At 42.3% G+C, this 18112-nt stretch overlaps 1 protein-coding gene across 24 annotated transcripts in view; it reads left to right on the forward strand.

Annotated features, from left to right (window-relative positions):
- Nucleotides 1-18112, forward strand: part of MTMR3 (myotubularin related protein 3) — a 51718-nt gene that overhangs the window by 20678 nt on the left and 12928 nt on the right. For 15 of the 24 annotated variants that reach the window (XR_015947432.1, XR_015947434.1, XR_015947433.1 and 12 more), the window contains 12 exons: nucleotides 608-724; nucleotides 2667-2699; nucleotides 6416-6498; nucleotides 7439-7605; nucleotides 10232-10328; nucleotides 10975-11088; nucleotides 12290-12495; nucleotides 13176-13307; nucleotides 14854-14965; nucleotides 15673-15868; nucleotides 16522-16707; nucleotides 17046-17216. Coding sequence is in view for 20 of the 24 variants with exons in the window: in XM_035099161.3 (XP_034955052.2) it covers nucleotides 608-724; nucleotides 2667-2699; nucleotides 6416-6498; nucleotides 7439-7605; nucleotides 10232-10328; nucleotides 10975-11088; nucleotides 12290-12495; nucleotides 13176-13307; nucleotides 14854-14965; nucleotides 15673-15868; nucleotides 16522-16707; nucleotides 17046-17216 (1614 nt within the window). In the remaining 4 variants the exon portion in view is untranslated. The remainder of the gene's footprint in view (nucleotides 1-607; nucleotides 725-2666; nucleotides 2700-6415; nucleotides 6499-7438; nucleotides 7606-10231; nucleotides 10329-10974; nucleotides 11089-12289; nucleotides 12496-13175; nucleotides 13308-14853; nucleotides 14966-15672; nucleotides 15869-16521; nucleotides 16708-17045; nucleotides 17217-18112) is intronic. The other 9 variants (XR_015947435.1, XM_035099157.3, XM_035099159.3 and 6 more) reach the window with 1 other exon arrangement.

Below are 18112 nucleotides of genomic sequence, written 5' to 3' on the forward strand. Positions count from 1 at the left end.
TCCAGGTTTGCGACATTCGAGTTCCAAGTTGTTCATGAACTAAGCTGTTAGAAAACCAAGGTACGACTGTATTTCTATCCAACTTGATATTGAACTGAGGTGATGTTTCAACTCTGTAGCAGTCCCTTCTACTACTGCTGGAGCTACGATTATTTGGGGCAAATCTCCTTTTGGTGTTTTAGATTGTCTTTGACTCCCTGTTCAGTGTGGAAGGTGGAGATGACTTCTCTACATTTTCACAATGGGCATCTTGCTGAAACAACATGGAAGTGGAAGGCAGCCGCTGCCAAAGGTGTCTTTGGTTGTGGCTGCCTGCCATATTAATGTTGTTTCAGCAAGAATCAACTTACTGTGGGAACATTCAGCTGCAACTGCTTCCACCAAAATATGCCCCTCTTAATGTTTTGTGACACAGCTTAAAGCCCTGTTCTGTCAGGTGTTTACCCAAAGCTTTCTGTGGCTTTTAACAACTACATGCACGTCCTTGTCATCTTCCGTCAAGATCCGTATGCTTTGCATTTGAGGTGTGAGTGAGTGAACTCCTTGAGAATCCACCATCAACTTGTTTACATAAAACTTATTTCCCTCCCCCTCCCCCTCTCAACAGGTCCCATTCCCCGAACTTCATGGGGAGAGCACTGAATACGTAGGTCGAGCCGAAGACGCCATCATTGCACTTTCCAACTATAGACTTCACATCAAATTTAAGGAATCAATTGTGAATGTAAGTCTTCACGTCTGCCCTGGCTGTTCACGGCTAGAGATCTTGCTGGTTATGTTGGTGGGAAATGCATAGCCACCCATTCCTTATATATTTGGGGTCATATCACGTAACTGATAAATGTAAGTTAGGAAACAACAAGGATCCAGAATGAAGAATTGTGTCCATCTCCCTGCTGCTGTTCTAGATAACTAACTTGCAGTTCATCTTTCCTCGTCCTGGTTCAGGGTGGGGAACCTTTGGCCCTCCAGATGCTGCTGACTGCCTAGGATATTGGGAGTTGTAGCTCAACAACATCTGGACGGTCAAAGGTTCCCCACACCTGTCCTAGCCCTGCTGCATTTCTTGTTCTTGGTTGCCTTATTATTATCCTTGATTGCACACCTTTTTGGATTTGCTTCTTGGCAGCTGTAGCTCAGCTGAACAGCAGTAGGTCTTTGGCCCTTGCAAACTTTCCAGTCCGTTTGGTAGTAATTTATTGAGATTCCTGCTCTGGTTTTGGGGAACCGAGCTGTAAGCTTGCATAATATGGCTGCTGCCAAGGATCCTTTGAGACTGGTGGTGCCATGCAAATGTTTTTTCAACCCCTGAGACCACATGTCAACAGGTAGTAGAATAGTAGTATTCAGTTTTCCACTGATGGGAGTATATAGACCCACTTGTAGAGAGCATGGCTCATTGTCTGTGCCCAGCATTCCTTGGGTTGTGGTCCATGTGCTTCAGCTCAGAGACCTGGGAAAGTAAAATGCATGAGGTTGTTTGGAAATTGGAAGAGGCTGTCATGGAGCATAACAGTGCTCTTTGTATAGTAGCTGTTACATGCAATGAATCATGCTGTTGTTGAAGTTACTTTCTCCATGTCACTCAGTGACCTGTTAGAAATATCTGGCTTTCTTAGGGGTGACAGGGAAATCTATACAATTTCTGACCCTGATGAAGAGCACCTAGCTCAAAACTTGTTAGGCACTCAGTTCCCTAAATACAAAACAAAAACCAGCAGTGACTTCTGGTGCTGCACACAAAGAGCCTTATTCAAGGGAGAATTTATTGTTATACTGCTTAAAATAGATTCCATGGGACAGAGTTCCTTGGTGCCCCCTTGCTGTGTGCTAAAGTGGATAGGCAGTCTGAATTTGTTTTTGCATTTTTAAAATAAATAAATGATTAGGACTAGAAGTGCTTTTGTGTTTTTTTTTGTGTTTGGTGTGTGTGTGTGTGATATGTTAAAACAAGTTAAAACACTTTCTTGGTTGCAGCTGCAGTCCTCACCTGACAACGCAAGTAATGTTAGTTTTGCTTCGTAGCTTTTCACCAGCTGCAAATCATGTGAAATTATGCGATTCATGTTGGTGAGATGAGGTAGAATCAAAACACATTTTGCTCTTTCGTAATGAAATCTGGATGTGTATACTAATCCTAATAGATGAGTGGAAACAAAATTGATACATTGTGTTGAAAAGCTACTGTACTGACTCCTAGGGTAGTTTAGAAGTACAGTATCTGCTTCAGTGTCACCGAACAAGTAATACTGCTGTAATTCTCAGTATTCTGAGATGCTATTAATTTCCATACTTTAGTGTGTTTATCTGATCATAGGGAAATGTTTATTAATTTAATCATTCTAGTTAAAATTTACAGTGCAGTTTAATACACTGATTGGAATGTTGAGTCCTGACAAAACTGCTGGCACTTAATGTTGTAATACTAGTTGAGGTTATCCCCCATGTGACATCCTGAATTTTTGCTTCTGTGCCTCTTGGCCAGGCAAAAATTAGTGCTCCTGAAGTCACTCGATATTGCACATTGGCAGTAGTAACCTGGGCCCCCAGCATTCATGTTTGGTATGCAAGTTAGCTGGCTAATAGAAAGGGAAATTCAGCTGAGAATATCCAAAGCCTGCCTTTTGGTTTCATTCTAATTTTGTCCTTTGTTTACAATTCAATAGAGACTCTGTAAACTTGCCGCTTGTGAGCTCTCAGTAAGTAAAACGGTGTTGCTGTGTAACATTTTACTGCTGCACCTTTGCTTGGGAAAGAATAAACTTGTGTGGCCAGTGCTCACCTTGCAACACAGGCTGGGGCTGTAATGCATGGTGCATTTTGACTGACTGGATAAATTCATGGATCGCATAGCAATAGGAACTTGATGTTCCCTTTTGAAAAAGCAAACAAAAGTCTCAGTAAACGAAACAATAAGCTGATGGAATGGTTGCTTTCAAAAATGTTGACTTATTCATCCTTGGGATTGTTTGCAAATTCAGCAGTGATACACACTCTGCGCATCAAAACCTGAATGCCCAGGTTTATCTCTTGGTTGGCTCCATCTAAGGCAGGCATCCCCAAACTTCGGCCCTCCAGATGTTTTGGACTACAATTCCCATCATCCCTCACCACTGGTCCTGTTAGCTAGAGATCATGGGAGTTGTAGGCCAAAACATCTGGAGGGCCGCAGTTTAGGGATGCCTGATCTAAGGAAAGTGTTTAAATCGTGGCATTTGGTAAAGCTATGGGAACAGCAGCAGTAGCAGCAGCAGCAAAAGAATTATAATTTGGTTCAAATGTCATAGATTTGAAATGGGACTTCTTGTAAGTTTGTAGTAGGTACAGTGAACTAAAATTTAAAGGGTCAAACAAGGGAAGTTTAACGACACAGTGAAACTTATTTCCTGTTCAGTTCAGTTAATATTTAGGATTTTTGCCCCTCTACTCATGGGCAATAATTTAGTTTCACCAAATGTAGCTCTCTTCATCTGCAGTCCATAACAAATTCAGACACATAGCAGGAATATTAACATTTGTTGAAAATCATTTTTTTAATTAAAGGTAATAAACATGCTTAGAGATTTCCCACTGTAAAATGACACTGGTGGGTTTGGATAGCTTTGCATGCTCACTGAACTGAAAACAGGCAGAATGCTTTGTTCATCATTTTACTGATACTATCTTATTAGGGCAATGCTGCCTGACCGAGCATTTTGTGTTTTGGAGGCTGAACTAACTGCACGGTTTTGTGGTGTTCTAAAGCACGACTATTGAACACAAGAAGAATCTGGCTGCTGGATCAGATCAAAAGCCCACCTAGTCCAGCATCCTGTTTTGTGCAGTGGCCAACCACATGGCCACACAAACAAGACATGAGCGCTGTAGCCCCTTTCCCCACTATTTTTCCCCAGCAGTTGGTATTCACTGCATGCAGCCTCTAACCCTTGAGGTAGTTCCTAGCTGTTGGCATTCTCATTCCTGAACTTGTCTGGTAGAAAGGCAAATGGAATTGCCAGAATGCTTGGCAAAACGAGATGAAGGAACTGTTCCAATAGTTCTCCCCCCCCCCCCCCCGGAAGCAAATGCTCCACTTTTCATAGAGAATACTGCGGAAGACTGTATTTAATAAAGGAGGGTTGTTTAGAGGAAAAGAGAGAAATGGAACAGATGGAGGCAAGGAACAGGGCAGGAGAAAAAATAAGGAGGGCAGTAGGAAACATCTACAGTATTTGAACTAATAAGAAGTGATAAAGAGGAGGTTTTAATATGAGAATCTTGGTAAGGAAGTTTCAACTCTGCAACTGAGATCTTGGAAAGGTTCAAGGAAGGATACACAGGGAGAGACTGATGCACAGCACAAATTCTTGAAGCAGACCAGGTTCCAGAGTAGGACAAAGATGTGAGGAAAGTCTTTGACTTAACAGAGAGCTTGGGCTCGTTTGGTCACAAGGTTTCTGAGCAGAAATTCTCAAGTCCCCTCTTACTACCTCCCCCCCTCTTCCTAGCATGAAACCTTGGTTTATTGTCCATTGCCACCCTCTTTAGGCCTGTGGCAGTATTGATGCCAGCCTAGCTCCATCTCAGGCCAACAGCTCAGGATGTGGGAATATTTGTTTGCTTACTGCTGTATCATAAAAATATATCACAGTGGTTTGCAACTATATAAAAACATAAAACCAAACAATAAAATCATAAGCAGTTGAAAACAAAAGCAGAAAGAAATTAAAAGCAAACATCAATAGGCCATTATGGAGGATGTACTCTTAATTGCCTCCATAGGCCTGGCAGAATAGAAGAATTTTCAGCAGGTGTTTAAAAGTTGGCACAGAAGGTACCCACTTATGTTGCCTGCCCCCCAACCCGAAACATTGCCCTGCTCTGTCTTTGCACAGCTAATGCATTCCAGGGACCCTGGGGCCATGGTGACTGGTGCCCATAGGGACTGGCAAGGTGGAAGTCAGGGAGACCAACATTAGGTGGAGCCAGCAAATTTTAGTTTCTCCTCCATCCTCTTCCCTGCTGGGTTCTGCAGTGCCAACTTCAACTAAGGAGGAGGAAGTAGCCAGCTGGAGCCAGCCCCAGTAGGAAGGCAAGCAGGTGGGGGCCGGCTGGAGTAGACTGATATTGCTGGGGCAGTGTACTGTTTGGCTTAATGGGTAGCCTCCACTGGCCTTGAGGCAATGCTGTTGCTTCGTCTCACTGGCTGCCCCCATCGCACATGGGCCTTCTCCTGTTCGATGGGTGTGCACCTTCTGCCCAATCAGAAGTTCACGGCTGCCAAGAGAAAGAAGTGATAAACTTGCATAACACCTCATATAATGGACATAATTATGGTGAGTTGGTCCATATGGTGATTGCTAGAGGGGTGTAGTTGAGAATACACCATAGTTTCTGTAGGGTTTCTGTCAGCAGAAGCTGTAGCAGGACAGATTGCCCATTTCTACATACTAATATAGGTGTGGTGTTTTATTTATCAATTGTAAGTTAAAGGCTGCTGTTTACTCTAAAAGGAAGCAGTACTGAATTTGGGGATACTGTTGAAGTGGAGGCACAGGAGAATCCAGTATCAGAATTGTGAAGGGCAGATTTTCCCCTTATCCCAACAGTTGCTCTGTAAAGAACTCCCCCTCCCTCCCGGCCCAAGGAGTGAATGAAGGTAAAACAGGAGTGGAAGAAAGTAAAACAGGAGTGTGGTTGTTTCTTAGGTTTGGAGATGAGAAAGGTGCACTGCACGAGAAGTCTTGCATGACCAAACCATATAAGCTGGAGAACTGTCTCTCTCTATGTGTGAGATAAATGTTACTCTCTTTTCCTATAAAATTGTTGCTGCTTTAAACATAGAACTTAAGTGATTGCCTTAAAATGTACTTTATAAGTATCATAAACATAAAGTTAAAAAATTCCTTCAGTAGCACCTTAAAGACCAACTAAGTTTTTATTTTGGTATGAGCTTTCGTGTGCATGCACACTTCTTCAGATACCATGCACACTTCTTCAGTGTGCATGCACACGAAAGCTCATACCAAAATAAAAACTTAGTTGGTCTTTAAGGTGCTACTGAAGGAATTTTTTAATTTTGTTTTGACTCAGACCAACACGGCTACCTACCTGTAACTATAAACATAAAGCATGTTTTAAGGAAGGCAAGTGTATGTCTCTTACATTTGTGTAACACTTCTTGCATTTGGTGAAATTTAACCTAGTCCATGGAAACTTAATGCTATAATAAATGTGTTAGCCTTTAAGATGCCGCAAAATAGGAGTCTGTTTATATGCTGTGTCATAATTACACATGTTCCTTTTCCATGACTCAACTGTACCTGTTCATATGGGAAGAAAATGAGGGACAGTTGTCTAACAAATCCTTATATTAAATGCTGTGAAACTGTGTCAGCCTTTTTTAAGCAAGGTCATTTAATCTTTTTAATCACAGGTTCCATTGCAGCTTATAGAGAGTGTTGAATGCCGGGATATATTTCAGCTTCACTTGACTTGTAAGGACTGCAAAGTTATCAGGTATGTGTGTGTATATATATATACATATAAATTATCCTAATGGTTGTACACGTTACACTATTACAAGGAAGCATGGCCTGCTAAAGATTGGTATCAGTGCCCTGTTTAATAATTATTGCTTGGTCTCATGACTGCGCAACATTTTCTCCCTTGTCTTGTATTGTATCAATAGAACATTGATAATCCACTGCAGCAGTTCAACTTTTCAGTTGAAGGCATGCAGTTGCAGGACTACAACAAATTATCCATCTCCCTCCATTGGGGATGCCTCAGATTAGCTGAAACAGTTTATTTCGTTGTGTGTTCATTTTCTCTAATTGTTGTTATTTATTATTATTACATTTGTGTAGCACACCTCGTCCGAAGATCACAGGGTGATTCACAACACACAAATACAAAATAAGAACGCAAAATGCGTAATAAAAAACAAACAAAAACCAATAGTGTACTGCCACCACCATGAACTTTAAAAAGGCCATTGAATGTTTAATCAGGCAAAGGCTTGGTTATAGAGAAACGATTTTGCCTGGCACCTAAAGATACCTATTGAAGGCACCAGGCAAGGTTGGGGGTGGGTGGGTCAGGGAGCAGGCCACAGACGGGAAGCCACTTGCATGATTTTGCTTCTTGCAAATGGTGGCCTTTCTTCAACTTAATAATAATAATAATAACCATGGCTATGGTCTGAAGGTTTATGCAAAGAACCCGATATTAAAAATGGATGATCTTGAGGTAATGGTAATATTAACTTTGCATTTTTGCATACTAGAGTTCATTTGTCATAAAATATATACAGTGCAGCTTTTGAAGCCAAATGCCAGTGTGTTCTATCTTCTTGTCTGCTTTGAAGCTGAACTTTCACTGGATTCTGTGGCTTGGATCTCTCTGGGTGAGAATTAATAGATTTCTATCTGGCTTAATTTTTATTTTATTTTTACAGATGTCAGTTCTCTACCTTTGAGCAGTGTCAAGAGTGGCTTAAGCGGCTGAGCAATGCCATCCGCCCTCCTTCAAAGATAGAGGATCTCTTTTCATTTGCTTACCACGCCTGGTGTATGGAGGTGTATGCTAGTGAAAAAGAACAGCATGGTGATTTGTGTCGACCAGGTACGATGCAGACATTCTTTGTGTAGTCATATAGATAAATGAGCTCATTCCAACTGATTGAGTTACAGGTAGATAGCCGTGTTGGTCTGCCGTAGTCTAAACAAAATTTTTAAAATCCTTCCAGTAGCACCTTAGAGACCAACTAAGTTTGTTATTGGTATGAACTTTCATGGGCATGCACACTTCTTCAGATACACTGAAACAGAAGTCACCAGCCCCTTATATATAGTGAGAGGATGGGGAGGGGTATTACTCAGAAGGGTGGTGGGAATGGGTGAATGGCTGATAGGTGTGGTAAACCTGTTGACGACTGTTAACAGGAAAAAGCAATGGGTGAGATGGCTAGAAATAGCTTTATCATGTACTGTATAATGAGATAAAAATCCAATGTCTCTCTTTAGACCAGGTCTCTCCATGGTTTTAAGTTTGGTAATAAGTTGCAATTCAGTAACTTCTCTTTCCAGTCAATTTCTGAAATTCTTTTGTAATATGGCAGCTACTTTGAGATCTTGTATATAGAATGTCCTGGGAGATTGAAGTGTTCTCCTACTGGTTTCTCTGTCTTGTGATTCCTGATGTCAGATTCATGTCCATTTATCCTTTGGCATATGGTTTGTCCTGTTTGTCCAATATAGAGAGCTGAAGGGCACTGTTGGCATTTGATGGCATACACAATGTTAGAAGATGAGCAATTAAATAGCCCTGAGATGGTATGTTGGATGTTGTTGGGGCCAGTAATGGTGTTTTCTGGGTGTATGTGGCAGCAAAGTTGGCATCTGGGTTTATTGCAGGCTCTGGTACCAGTGTCCATGTTAAGTCTGGTTGTTGTATTATTGTGGGTGAGGAGTTGTTTAAAGATTGGGTGGCTGTCTGTAGGCAATGAAAGGTCTTCCTACCAGAGCTTGAGAAAGAGAACTGTCGTTGTCTAGGAGAGGTTGTAGATCTCTGATGATGCGTTGAACTGTTTTAACTTGGGAGCTGTATGTGATTACTAGTGGTGTTCTGTTATTTTCATTTTTGGGTCTGTCTTGCAGCAAGTTCTCTTTGGGTGTCAGTCTGGCTCTGTTGATCTGTTGTTTAACTTCATCAGGCAGATATTTTAGTTCTAAAAAGGTTTGAGATGCTGGTGGATTTTTGCCTGTGAAAAGTTACAAGGTTAAGGGAGTGAAGGGTTTAATGGATAAGTTTTAAAGCTGCCACTATTCAGTTGCCTTTTTTTGGTTCATTGTTTGTGGCTGCTTTCTCCAACATGCAGCTTTCCTGCTATTTTTATTATTATTTATGCACTTCTTCATAGGCAGTGCAAGCCAATTGCACATTTCATAAGCAGCGTTAGGATGTCATGTCACCATACATCCGTTCAGTCTTGACTATGGGATGCCACAAAGCCAAATCAGAGCAATAGCAATGTGTTCGGCCTTCTTTCATAATGGGTGAATATTCTGGCCTCATTTTGCAGACCCTCTGGAACAACAAGCTGAAATGGAGAGAAGGCATTTTGTGGTAATAAAGTGCTTCCCTGCCCCCCTCTTTTGACGTAGGCCTATAACATATGCATGTGCAGAACTTTATTATTATTATTACACTTTATGCCATTACTATAGAAGGTCATCAGGCTGGGTTATGGCTCCACCTTCTTATAGAAATGGAGAACTACCTTTCAGGTGAGAACCAACAGTTCTTTCTGCTAATGCTATCTTCATAATAGAAACAGGCAGTTACAATGCAAATGATGCTTCACTTGTTCTTGCTCTTGAAAATTCATATTGATATAGGCAATTCTCTGCAGAGCGGAATTCTTGAATTCAAACTCAACTCAGTTGAGAGTTGACCAAAATTATACAGTGGTATGAAGGTGCTGCTGAGAAGAGCTGTCAGTATTGCAATTTTCTGGCATAGACCAAGAGAGCTTTGCTGCTGCACGACATTCAGTGAAAACTTTGGACCTGATCCACAGTCAAGAGGGGTTTTACCATATTCAGGGAAGCTTACTTAACCCCTTCCGCTCAGAAAGGGGAATTAGCTCTAACTGCAAGTCATCCTTAGACCATAGAATTGAAGTGAAGCACGCTCTTGGCCCCATCCGCTGGCCAGGGGACAGTTGGTATGTGTATCATCTTATGACCCTGAGATTACGAGTCTCGTGCTCTTCCGACTGAGCTACTAGTGCAGGATATTTGCAGCTATTAACGAACCTGCATTTTTCCCAGCGAATGTTTGCAAATTGTCTTTTGCGTGTGGAGTAGCATCATGTGTTCCTCAAACAGACCAGCCTAATTGTACAAAGTGATAATAAAAGTTGGCTGAGCGCTTTTTTTTTTTTTTACAGAGGGAAGAAGTGCATTGAAACTAGAATGGGGCAGGCAAATACCAACCAATCTATAAGGGGCCTTAGCTTAAAGGGTCTTCAGCTAATAATCAAGAAACAGCTTACTATTAACGCATCACTGAGTGCAGAGCCAATTAAAATAACACAGTACCGCTAAAGATGGCTACTAAATTTAGATTTTCATGGTTGGCATAAGCAAAGCAGATTTTCTACTGTTTTAATTTCTTAACAAAATCACTGGGGCCATCTCATATTAAGTTATTTTTATTCTTTTCCTATTGTCTTCTTTTGTTGTAGGAGAACATGTAAGTTCGAGATTTAAAAATGAGGTTGAACGGATGGGTTTTGATATGAACAATGCCTGGAGGATCTCCAACATCAACGAGAAGTACAAGTAAGTTCTGTGGATGCTTGCAGACAGCTGGCACCAGCCTAACTTTTATTGAAGTACCGTAGGCATTTTGGAGCAGAGCATATCATAGCCCTTGCTGTGGTTGGATGCACTTGTAGATCCTGGTACTGCTGATGATTTGGAACTGAGCGGGTGGGGTTTCTTAGCTTTATAGCTCTGAAAAGCAAAGTGATAGAGCACCCCACGTAGCTGCCATTTTGTAGTCCTGTTTCTCAGCATCCATGAAACAGGCCTGCAGACATTGCTATCTGCCATCTAGCCTCAGAGGGCTGCTAAAACAAATAGTGCAAGCTACCTAAACACTTAGGGTCTCCTGTCCAATTTCTACCTGGCCTTAAAAGATCCAGGAGCATCTGAGAATAAACAAGCAGCAAGGTTGGGTCATGTAATATAAAGCTGTGTCTGGCAACTTGGAAACCATTGTTGCTCTCCCAAGGTGAGTGCTAAATTATAAGATTGCTCTGTCCTTGAGAAAGTAGTGCTGACAAAGGATTGTGGAATAAGGGAAGACAAGGAAAGAATACTTGAGCTTCTATGTTGGAAGGGTGCTAACCGCTTGCAGTGGAAGGAAACCAATGCTGTGGCTATACATGCACGGCTTTAAAAATGTCCTCCTTTTCCCACACAGGCTCTGCAGCAGCTACCCTCAAGAACTCATAGTTCCTGTTTGGATCACAGACAAAGAGTTGGAAAGTGTGGCAGGCTTCCGATCTTGGAAACGCATCCCTGCTGTGGTTTACAGGTGAGGCCTGCACTGAAGCACCCACTAAATTGAATGTAAAGTGGTGTGTGTGCTTTTTATCACCTCGTCAGGTGCTTAATCAACAGCTTGGCAACTATGAACTACAAAACTGACACCACCATCTTCCTTTGGGCTATGGAGCATTGACCCCAGATGCTCAGCTGTAAGCTAAGCTGGCTGGGACTTGTTCCTTGAGTGACTCCAGCTGGCCCTGCTGCAAAGCCCACAAGCCCTTCAAGATGTGTAGGAATGATTGGATAAATGGTGGCTGTCTCTGTAGTCCAACAGTTGTGAAATAGTCTCCCCAGGGAAGCCCATCTGTTTCTCTGATTATGGCTTTTTTGGCATCAGGTGCAAAATAGTCTTCCTTTTAATTTTACTTTTATGTTTTGGTGCATTTAGACCCGGGCACATTGCTTTCCTTTAAATGATTTTGAGGCCGGTTTTTATAATAATTATCTTGCTGGTCTGCTTTCAGTTGTGTTTCTTTGGTCCTGATTTTGCACTGAATTCCGAGTTTTTATGTCATTTGTTTTGAGAAATGCTTTATTGACTGGATTTTATTTGATTTATTTGTAAACTGCCCAGGGGACTTAGACGAGCAGTCTAGAAATGTTGGGTTGTTTTGGGACACGGCACAGGTTATGTAAAACTATAGATGGGCTTCACTGACTGCCTGTTTCTGAACAAAAGGCACATCTAAAGTACGAAGCTGCTGATCATCATTAACTTTTGGCAGTTTGTCACTGATCTCTCTTTAGGATTAACCGGGCAGCCTCCCAGTTCTAGACATCTCTGCATTATAGACATTTTATACGCGTCAACAAAAACTGGTTGAAATTCTGACTCTTGTATAAGTGGTCCTAGATCTATTGGTTCAGTTACTTTGAAATTTGTTTCTTGAGTATTCTGACACAATTCTCTTTAAATCCTAGCTTCATTTTTTTACTGCGTTTTGATTACAAATGTTGATTCAAATGAAATTCAGTATGAAATACTGTTTTAATAGGGCATACATTAGAATGTCCTATGAAACAGTATTTCATTGAAAGTATTTCTGCTTTAGAAAGTCAGAACCACTTTTGGAATTCTACAGTAAGGTGGCAATTCCTATGTCACTGTGCTTTTGCTCTAGCATTACCTGCACTTAGGGCCCTGTTGTGATGGCTACTGTTAGCTGTTTCATTTCTGTTTCCTATAGGCATCAGGGCAATGGGGCGGTCATTTCCCGTTGTGGGCAGCCAGAGGTCAGCTGGTGGGGCTGGAGAAATGCTGACGACGAACATCTTGTCCAGTCAGTGGCCAAAGCTTGTGCCTCAGATTCCAAGTCTAACAGCAGTAAACTAGTGAATGGAAACTGTTCAAGAGATTTCTCCAACGGAGGGGATCTCTCTGATGTAGAATTTGGTAAGTTTGATTATCTCTTTGTTTCTCAAATGTTGCATTTTGGAGTCTCCATAGAGTTTGAATGGCAGTTTCCCCTCTGATAGGGATTTCAGCCTTTTGCCTGCAGTTCTTTGTGCTCTTGTGTGTAGGACACCTGGATGCCTGCTCTGCCTTGGAGGGGGGGGGGGAGGATAGCCAGGGTCCCACTCATATCATTGATGGGCCATAGCTTAGTGATAGAGCATCTGCTTTTCAGATTCCAGGTTGAATCTCCAGCATCTCCAGGTAGTGTTGGGAAAGTTTTCTGCCTGGAACCTTGAAGAGCTGCTGTTAGTCAGTGCAGATAATACTGAGCTACATAGATTCAGCAAAAGGTGACCTCCTATGTACATAATGACAGGGTGGAATGATAACTGCAGGAGACAGTTTGCAAGGAGGAGCAAAATGGCAGTTGGTTCTAGCCAGCCTGGTGGGGTGGGCCTTGTGGCCTCATTTCTCCCTCTTCTGTAACCAGGTTGAATCAGCTACTGCTGGTGCTGGAATTAGACATGAGGAATGTGTTCCACTGTCAAAAGCAGCTCCTCTGTCTCTTTCTTGATCTCTTCTATATGTGCCGTAAGCTGCCATGGAATCCATGTGTCAAGTGTGCACTTTTTAAATAAGGGCTGCAGAATAAGCTGTTCTCTCCTTTTCTCCTTCAGATTCCTCCATCTCCAATGCTTCAGGAGCAGAAAGTCTAGCCATTCAGCCTCAGAAACTTTTGATCTTGGATGCACGTTCTTATGCAGCTGCAGTGGCAAACAGGGCCAAAGGGGGAGGCTGTGAATGCCCAGGTGAGTAGCCGTGCTATGCTCTGAGCATTGTGCCAAAGTGTTTACATGTGCAGAGAAGGAGTGGGAGTGGAGACCTTGTCTAAACCAGATCGAGCTGCTCAAATTTTGGTTACCAGAGTAGCTACCATTAATGCAAGGAGGTTGGAAATGGGGTGTATGTGCTAAAAAATGTTCAAATCTAGTAATTTAGATCCAGTCTCTGAAGCTAAACTACCGTATTTGATGATGGAGTCCTTACCAGGCTTAAACAAAAGTATAGGGGGTTTTTAATTAAAAAAACCCAAAAAACTCACCTTGTTTTGTTTTAAGGAAGTGAAGGAATTGCACTGCATGGCCAAATTCACTAAACCATGGTGTTTAGTGTTGCACCTGAATTTCGTCACAGAATGCAGAAGTTGCAGGTAGCTTTGGGCTCATGTTTTTTCCCTGTTTGTAATTTGTAACAAAGAGCAGATTTTAGTTTCACCCACATTGGTGAAACTCCAGGTTGTTGCAGATTGCAAACAAGAAGTTTTTAAATTCCTTCTCCTGATGTGCAAAAGAGGAAGGAAGGGGAAAATTGAGAGAGAGATCTGCTTAAATTTCTGGAGAGCCACTACTGGTGTGGTGCAGACAGTAAGGAGATCGATCGATCCAGGGGTCTGATAACAAGGCCAAACAAGTGACACCCTGATTCTCTGTATGATTCAAAAGCTGCAATAGATGTCAGCTTAAAAGTTTATAATATTATGGCACACACTCAACCAATACTGTACATGGTGAAAAACTGCATGGTGCACCGGCCAGGTGCACCTTATTTATGAAGACCTAATGATTGTAATTTGTTTAAAAATTGCAAGATGCTACAGAAGTCCAGCGTGAACCCATACCTCCACCCTCCAGGCGGCATTCTAATCGTACCAAAAAAACTATGCAACTACGTCAACCATCCCAAACAAGTGCCGGTATTGGGATCTGTATACTTGAAATTCCTACACACAAAGTTAGCCCATGGAAACAATTGAACTTGTATGTCTATAGTTACAGGTGCTGCTACCTGGCAGTGGCTCAGGAGTATAGTGGCTGAAGAATGTGCCACTGTTGTCATGCTAAATTGCCACCAGAGAGGGCAGGGGGTGAGGGATAATATCCAGACAGGTCCTGAGCATGCTGACACTACACAACTCTTATTTTTCAACTCCTCCACTGCCATGTCCGTGTTGCTAACTAAGGGGGTTGTCTGACTTATGTTCACTGGTGATAACAATCAGTTTCAAACCACTTCTATAGATAGAGACCATTGTTCCCAGCACGCAGTCCAGTAGATCAGTAAGTTCATGTGTTTTCTTTAGACTGTGTTAGAATAACTCCCTCTATTCTGTCATAACAGTCGTCCTTTGTCATGATGTTTGGTGTGCCTGAGAGAACCTCAAAGGCTAGAAGAGGCTGATGGGATAATAGCGCTTAGCACAGGCCCCAGCTGCTGCTGGCTCATTTTTTCAGTAAAGCTCCTTCATTCATTTTGCTTCTGCCTTGTTTGAAGTGCCTTATCTTCTGCTTTTAACAGAGTATTATCCAAACTGTGAAGTAGTGTTTATGGGGATGGCAAATATCCATTCTATTCGGAAGAGCTTTCAGTCGCTGCGTTTGCTCTGCACACAAATGCCGGACCCAGGAAAGTGAGTGACATGTGCGCCTTCTCTCTGCTCCCCCCCAACCGCACTGTTGTCCCCTTGTGCATCTCCCCTTCCTAGCACACACACTGTATTAATAGGTTTATTGGTATTGCTTTTTAAACAATCTAATCCTCAGTCCTCTTTTTGTCGTTGTAATTTGCATGCCTTCCACCAACCTTGTGCCCTCCAGATATTTTTGGATTGCAGCCCCCATTATCCCCAGCCATCATGGCCATTTAGAAGGCACCAGGTTAGCGAATGTTGGATTAGTTATTAGATAAGAGAAAATGTAACACTTGTAAATGTATATAAATGAAATTAGTATTTTTTTATAAAAAAACCCTAGGTTTTAAAATCCACCTACCTCCAGACCTGTTGACCTTTGCTGTTTCCCCACACAAATTAGGAGGGTGCCCTAATACCTTACTGCCAACACACACTCCTGCATTGTTGGCATGTGTGCAAGCTTACCTTTAGGGGGAACCTACCTGCTGTTACTGTTCTCTTTGGGAACCTTGGATAAACTTCTGAGACACCCCAAGGTCTCTGGAAATAGAGACTTGGATACCCACTATCTTAAGCGATTTATACTTTTTGATGCAGAAGAAAAAAGTATACTCCCTCCACTTGTTACTGAAATTTGCTCAACCTACAAACTTCACTTTAACAGAACAAAGAGGTCAAAACTATTCTCCCTTGTTGATCTGCAGCTGGCTGTCAGCTCTGGAAAGCACCAAGTGGCTGCAACATTTGTCTGTCCTTCTGAAATCGGCACTTCTGGTAGTTCATGCAGTGGACAGAGATCAGCGGCCCGTCTTGGTGCACTGCTCAGATGGCTGGGACAGAACCCCGCAGATAGTGGCTCTGGCTAAGCTGCTGCTGGATCCATATTACAGGACCATCGAGGTTCGTGGCATGGGAAATAAAACAGTTGGGGGTCCTCTAAATCGTATTTGGAAAGGTTTATGGTGGTGGCTCTTCTAAAGAAGAGCATCTGTGTCAGGTGTGGGGAGCCTTTGGCCCTCCAGATGTTGCTCAGCTGCTATCCCCATTGTTCCTGGCCATTGGCTATGCTTGCTGTTGTAATTGAGCAAAATCTGGAGAGCCAGTGGTCCCCCACGCCTGATCCATGTGCTTTCCTCCAAACTGCTGAAGAATAGACTTGGCATGAAATAAAATGGATTTAATGCTGGAAGGGTTTGGGGGGGAGGATGCATAGGAGAAATGGGAGTTTGTGTCCGAGAATGAAATAGGTAGTCTGAGGTAAGGATCATTTTGAGGTGCTATTAAGGATGGCAGAGATAGAAACATGGATCTGGCCCTTGGGGTACCACCTGTGTGTAAGCTCTTTTCCAGAAGCCTCGTTGATGCAAATGAGAGCAGCTTTTCTTCATTTCAGTGGGGCTTGCCCATGAGACTTCCATAGTGAATTTGACCCCTTGTTGGTTAATTGCTAGGAGGGAAAGCATTTTGGGTTTTCTACCTCATGCCAACATATCTTAGTTTGGCTTTGTGGACTTGAGCCTTGTGTGAATTTAATTCAGTGGTGCTTCCCTCAGGGTTTCCAGGTGCTTGTGGAGATGGAGTGGCTGGATTTTGGCCATAAGTTTGCCGATCGCTGTGGTCATGGCGAGAATTCGGATGACCTGAATGAACGATGCCCAGTGTTCCTGCAGTGGCTCGACTGTGTCCATCAGCTCCAGAGGCAGTTCCCCTGCTCTTTTGAGTTTAATGAAGCATTCCTTGTGAGTACTTTTACACACTGCTTCTAATATTTTGAACCGTTTCATAGTTCAGTATTTGGATATGAAAAGGAAGCTACCAAGCCAAAAAAACAAGTAAAAAAAAATAAAAATCTATCATTGGAGTCTGCAGAAATGCTTACTCATCGAGGATAGTTAGGTATGTTCTATAGCGTTATTTAAACTCTGAATTAGAAAATCACATTTGGAGTTCACATTAAACTCACATATTTCAGACCTGCGTATTTGTGGTTTGGTGGTGTGTTCAAAAGAGAAATCAAGAGATCCTACTTTTCAGGCTTGTGTGCCAACAGTAATATAGGTGCATCCTTTCTATATAGGTCAAGTTGGTGCAGCACACATACTCCTGCCTCTTTGGTACATTCCTGTGCAACAACGCGAAGGAGAGAGGTGAAAAGCACACCCAAGAGAGGACCTGTTCAGTTTGGTCTCTGCTGCGAGCAGGAAACAAAGCCTTCAAAAATCTGCTTTACTCCTCCCAATCAGAATCTGTATGTACTTTTTATTGTTTGCGCTCCTATAAAAATGTAATCAGTCTGGTGCACATAGTTCTTTTTCTCTTTCCCATTCCCACAACACTCCTGTCAGGTAAATCAAGATGAGGGGAAGTATGATGCAGCTACCGTGTTTCTCATATTATAAGACATGTCTTATATTTATTTTTTCCTCAAAAAAACACACTATGGCTTATTTTCAAGGGATGTCTTATTTTTTTCCTCCTCCTCCTGCCGCGTCCGGCATTGCTGCTGCGCCTATCACTATGTCTTATTTTCGGGGTATGGCTTATATTCCTTGAATGCTTAAAAATCCTGCTATGGCTTATTTTATGGGTATGTCTTAAAATATGAGAAACAGGGTATATATGTGATTGCAACTTAGTGGAGGCAGGCAAATTCTACTTCAAGGCAAGGCACTTCAGCCTCTCATTGAAGCAAGAGTTTGTATCTAAAGAGGGTAAAGGAACCTGGTCTTCCAAGACAACGCAAAACACTGCATTAGGTGACCCAACTTGGGCAATATGTTCTTGCGCTGAACAAAGTTTCATGAAGTCAGAAAGACTCTCAGAGCTACAGCACTCTGAGAATAGTCTAAAGATGTAGGACACGGTCCCGCAGGATGTTCCTTTCTGCAAACCCCCTTGAGATGAGTGGGAGCTGGGCAAGAGCACAGTAGTGCTCTGAGACAATTGGTCTGAAGGTCCATGATGCAGTTTGAGTGTCTGTCCCCATATTCTGTCTTCATGGGAAACACCTGGGAAGTGTGACTTGAAAGCAGCAATTAGCCAACATTTGTGGTGGACATGCTGTACTACTACTCAACTATTTTAGATTCAGAGCAAAAGGGCTGTTAGGTATATAATGAACTATAATTTCCTTATAGGCCCCAA

Source organism: Zootoca vivipara, chromosome 16 (genome assembly GCF_965207765.1).
Source record: "Zootoca vivipara chromosome 16, rZooViv2.hap1.1, whole genome shotgun sequence".
Lineage (NCBI taxonomy): Eukaryota > Metazoa > Chordata > Lepidosauria > Squamata > Lacertidae > Zootoca > Zootoca vivipara.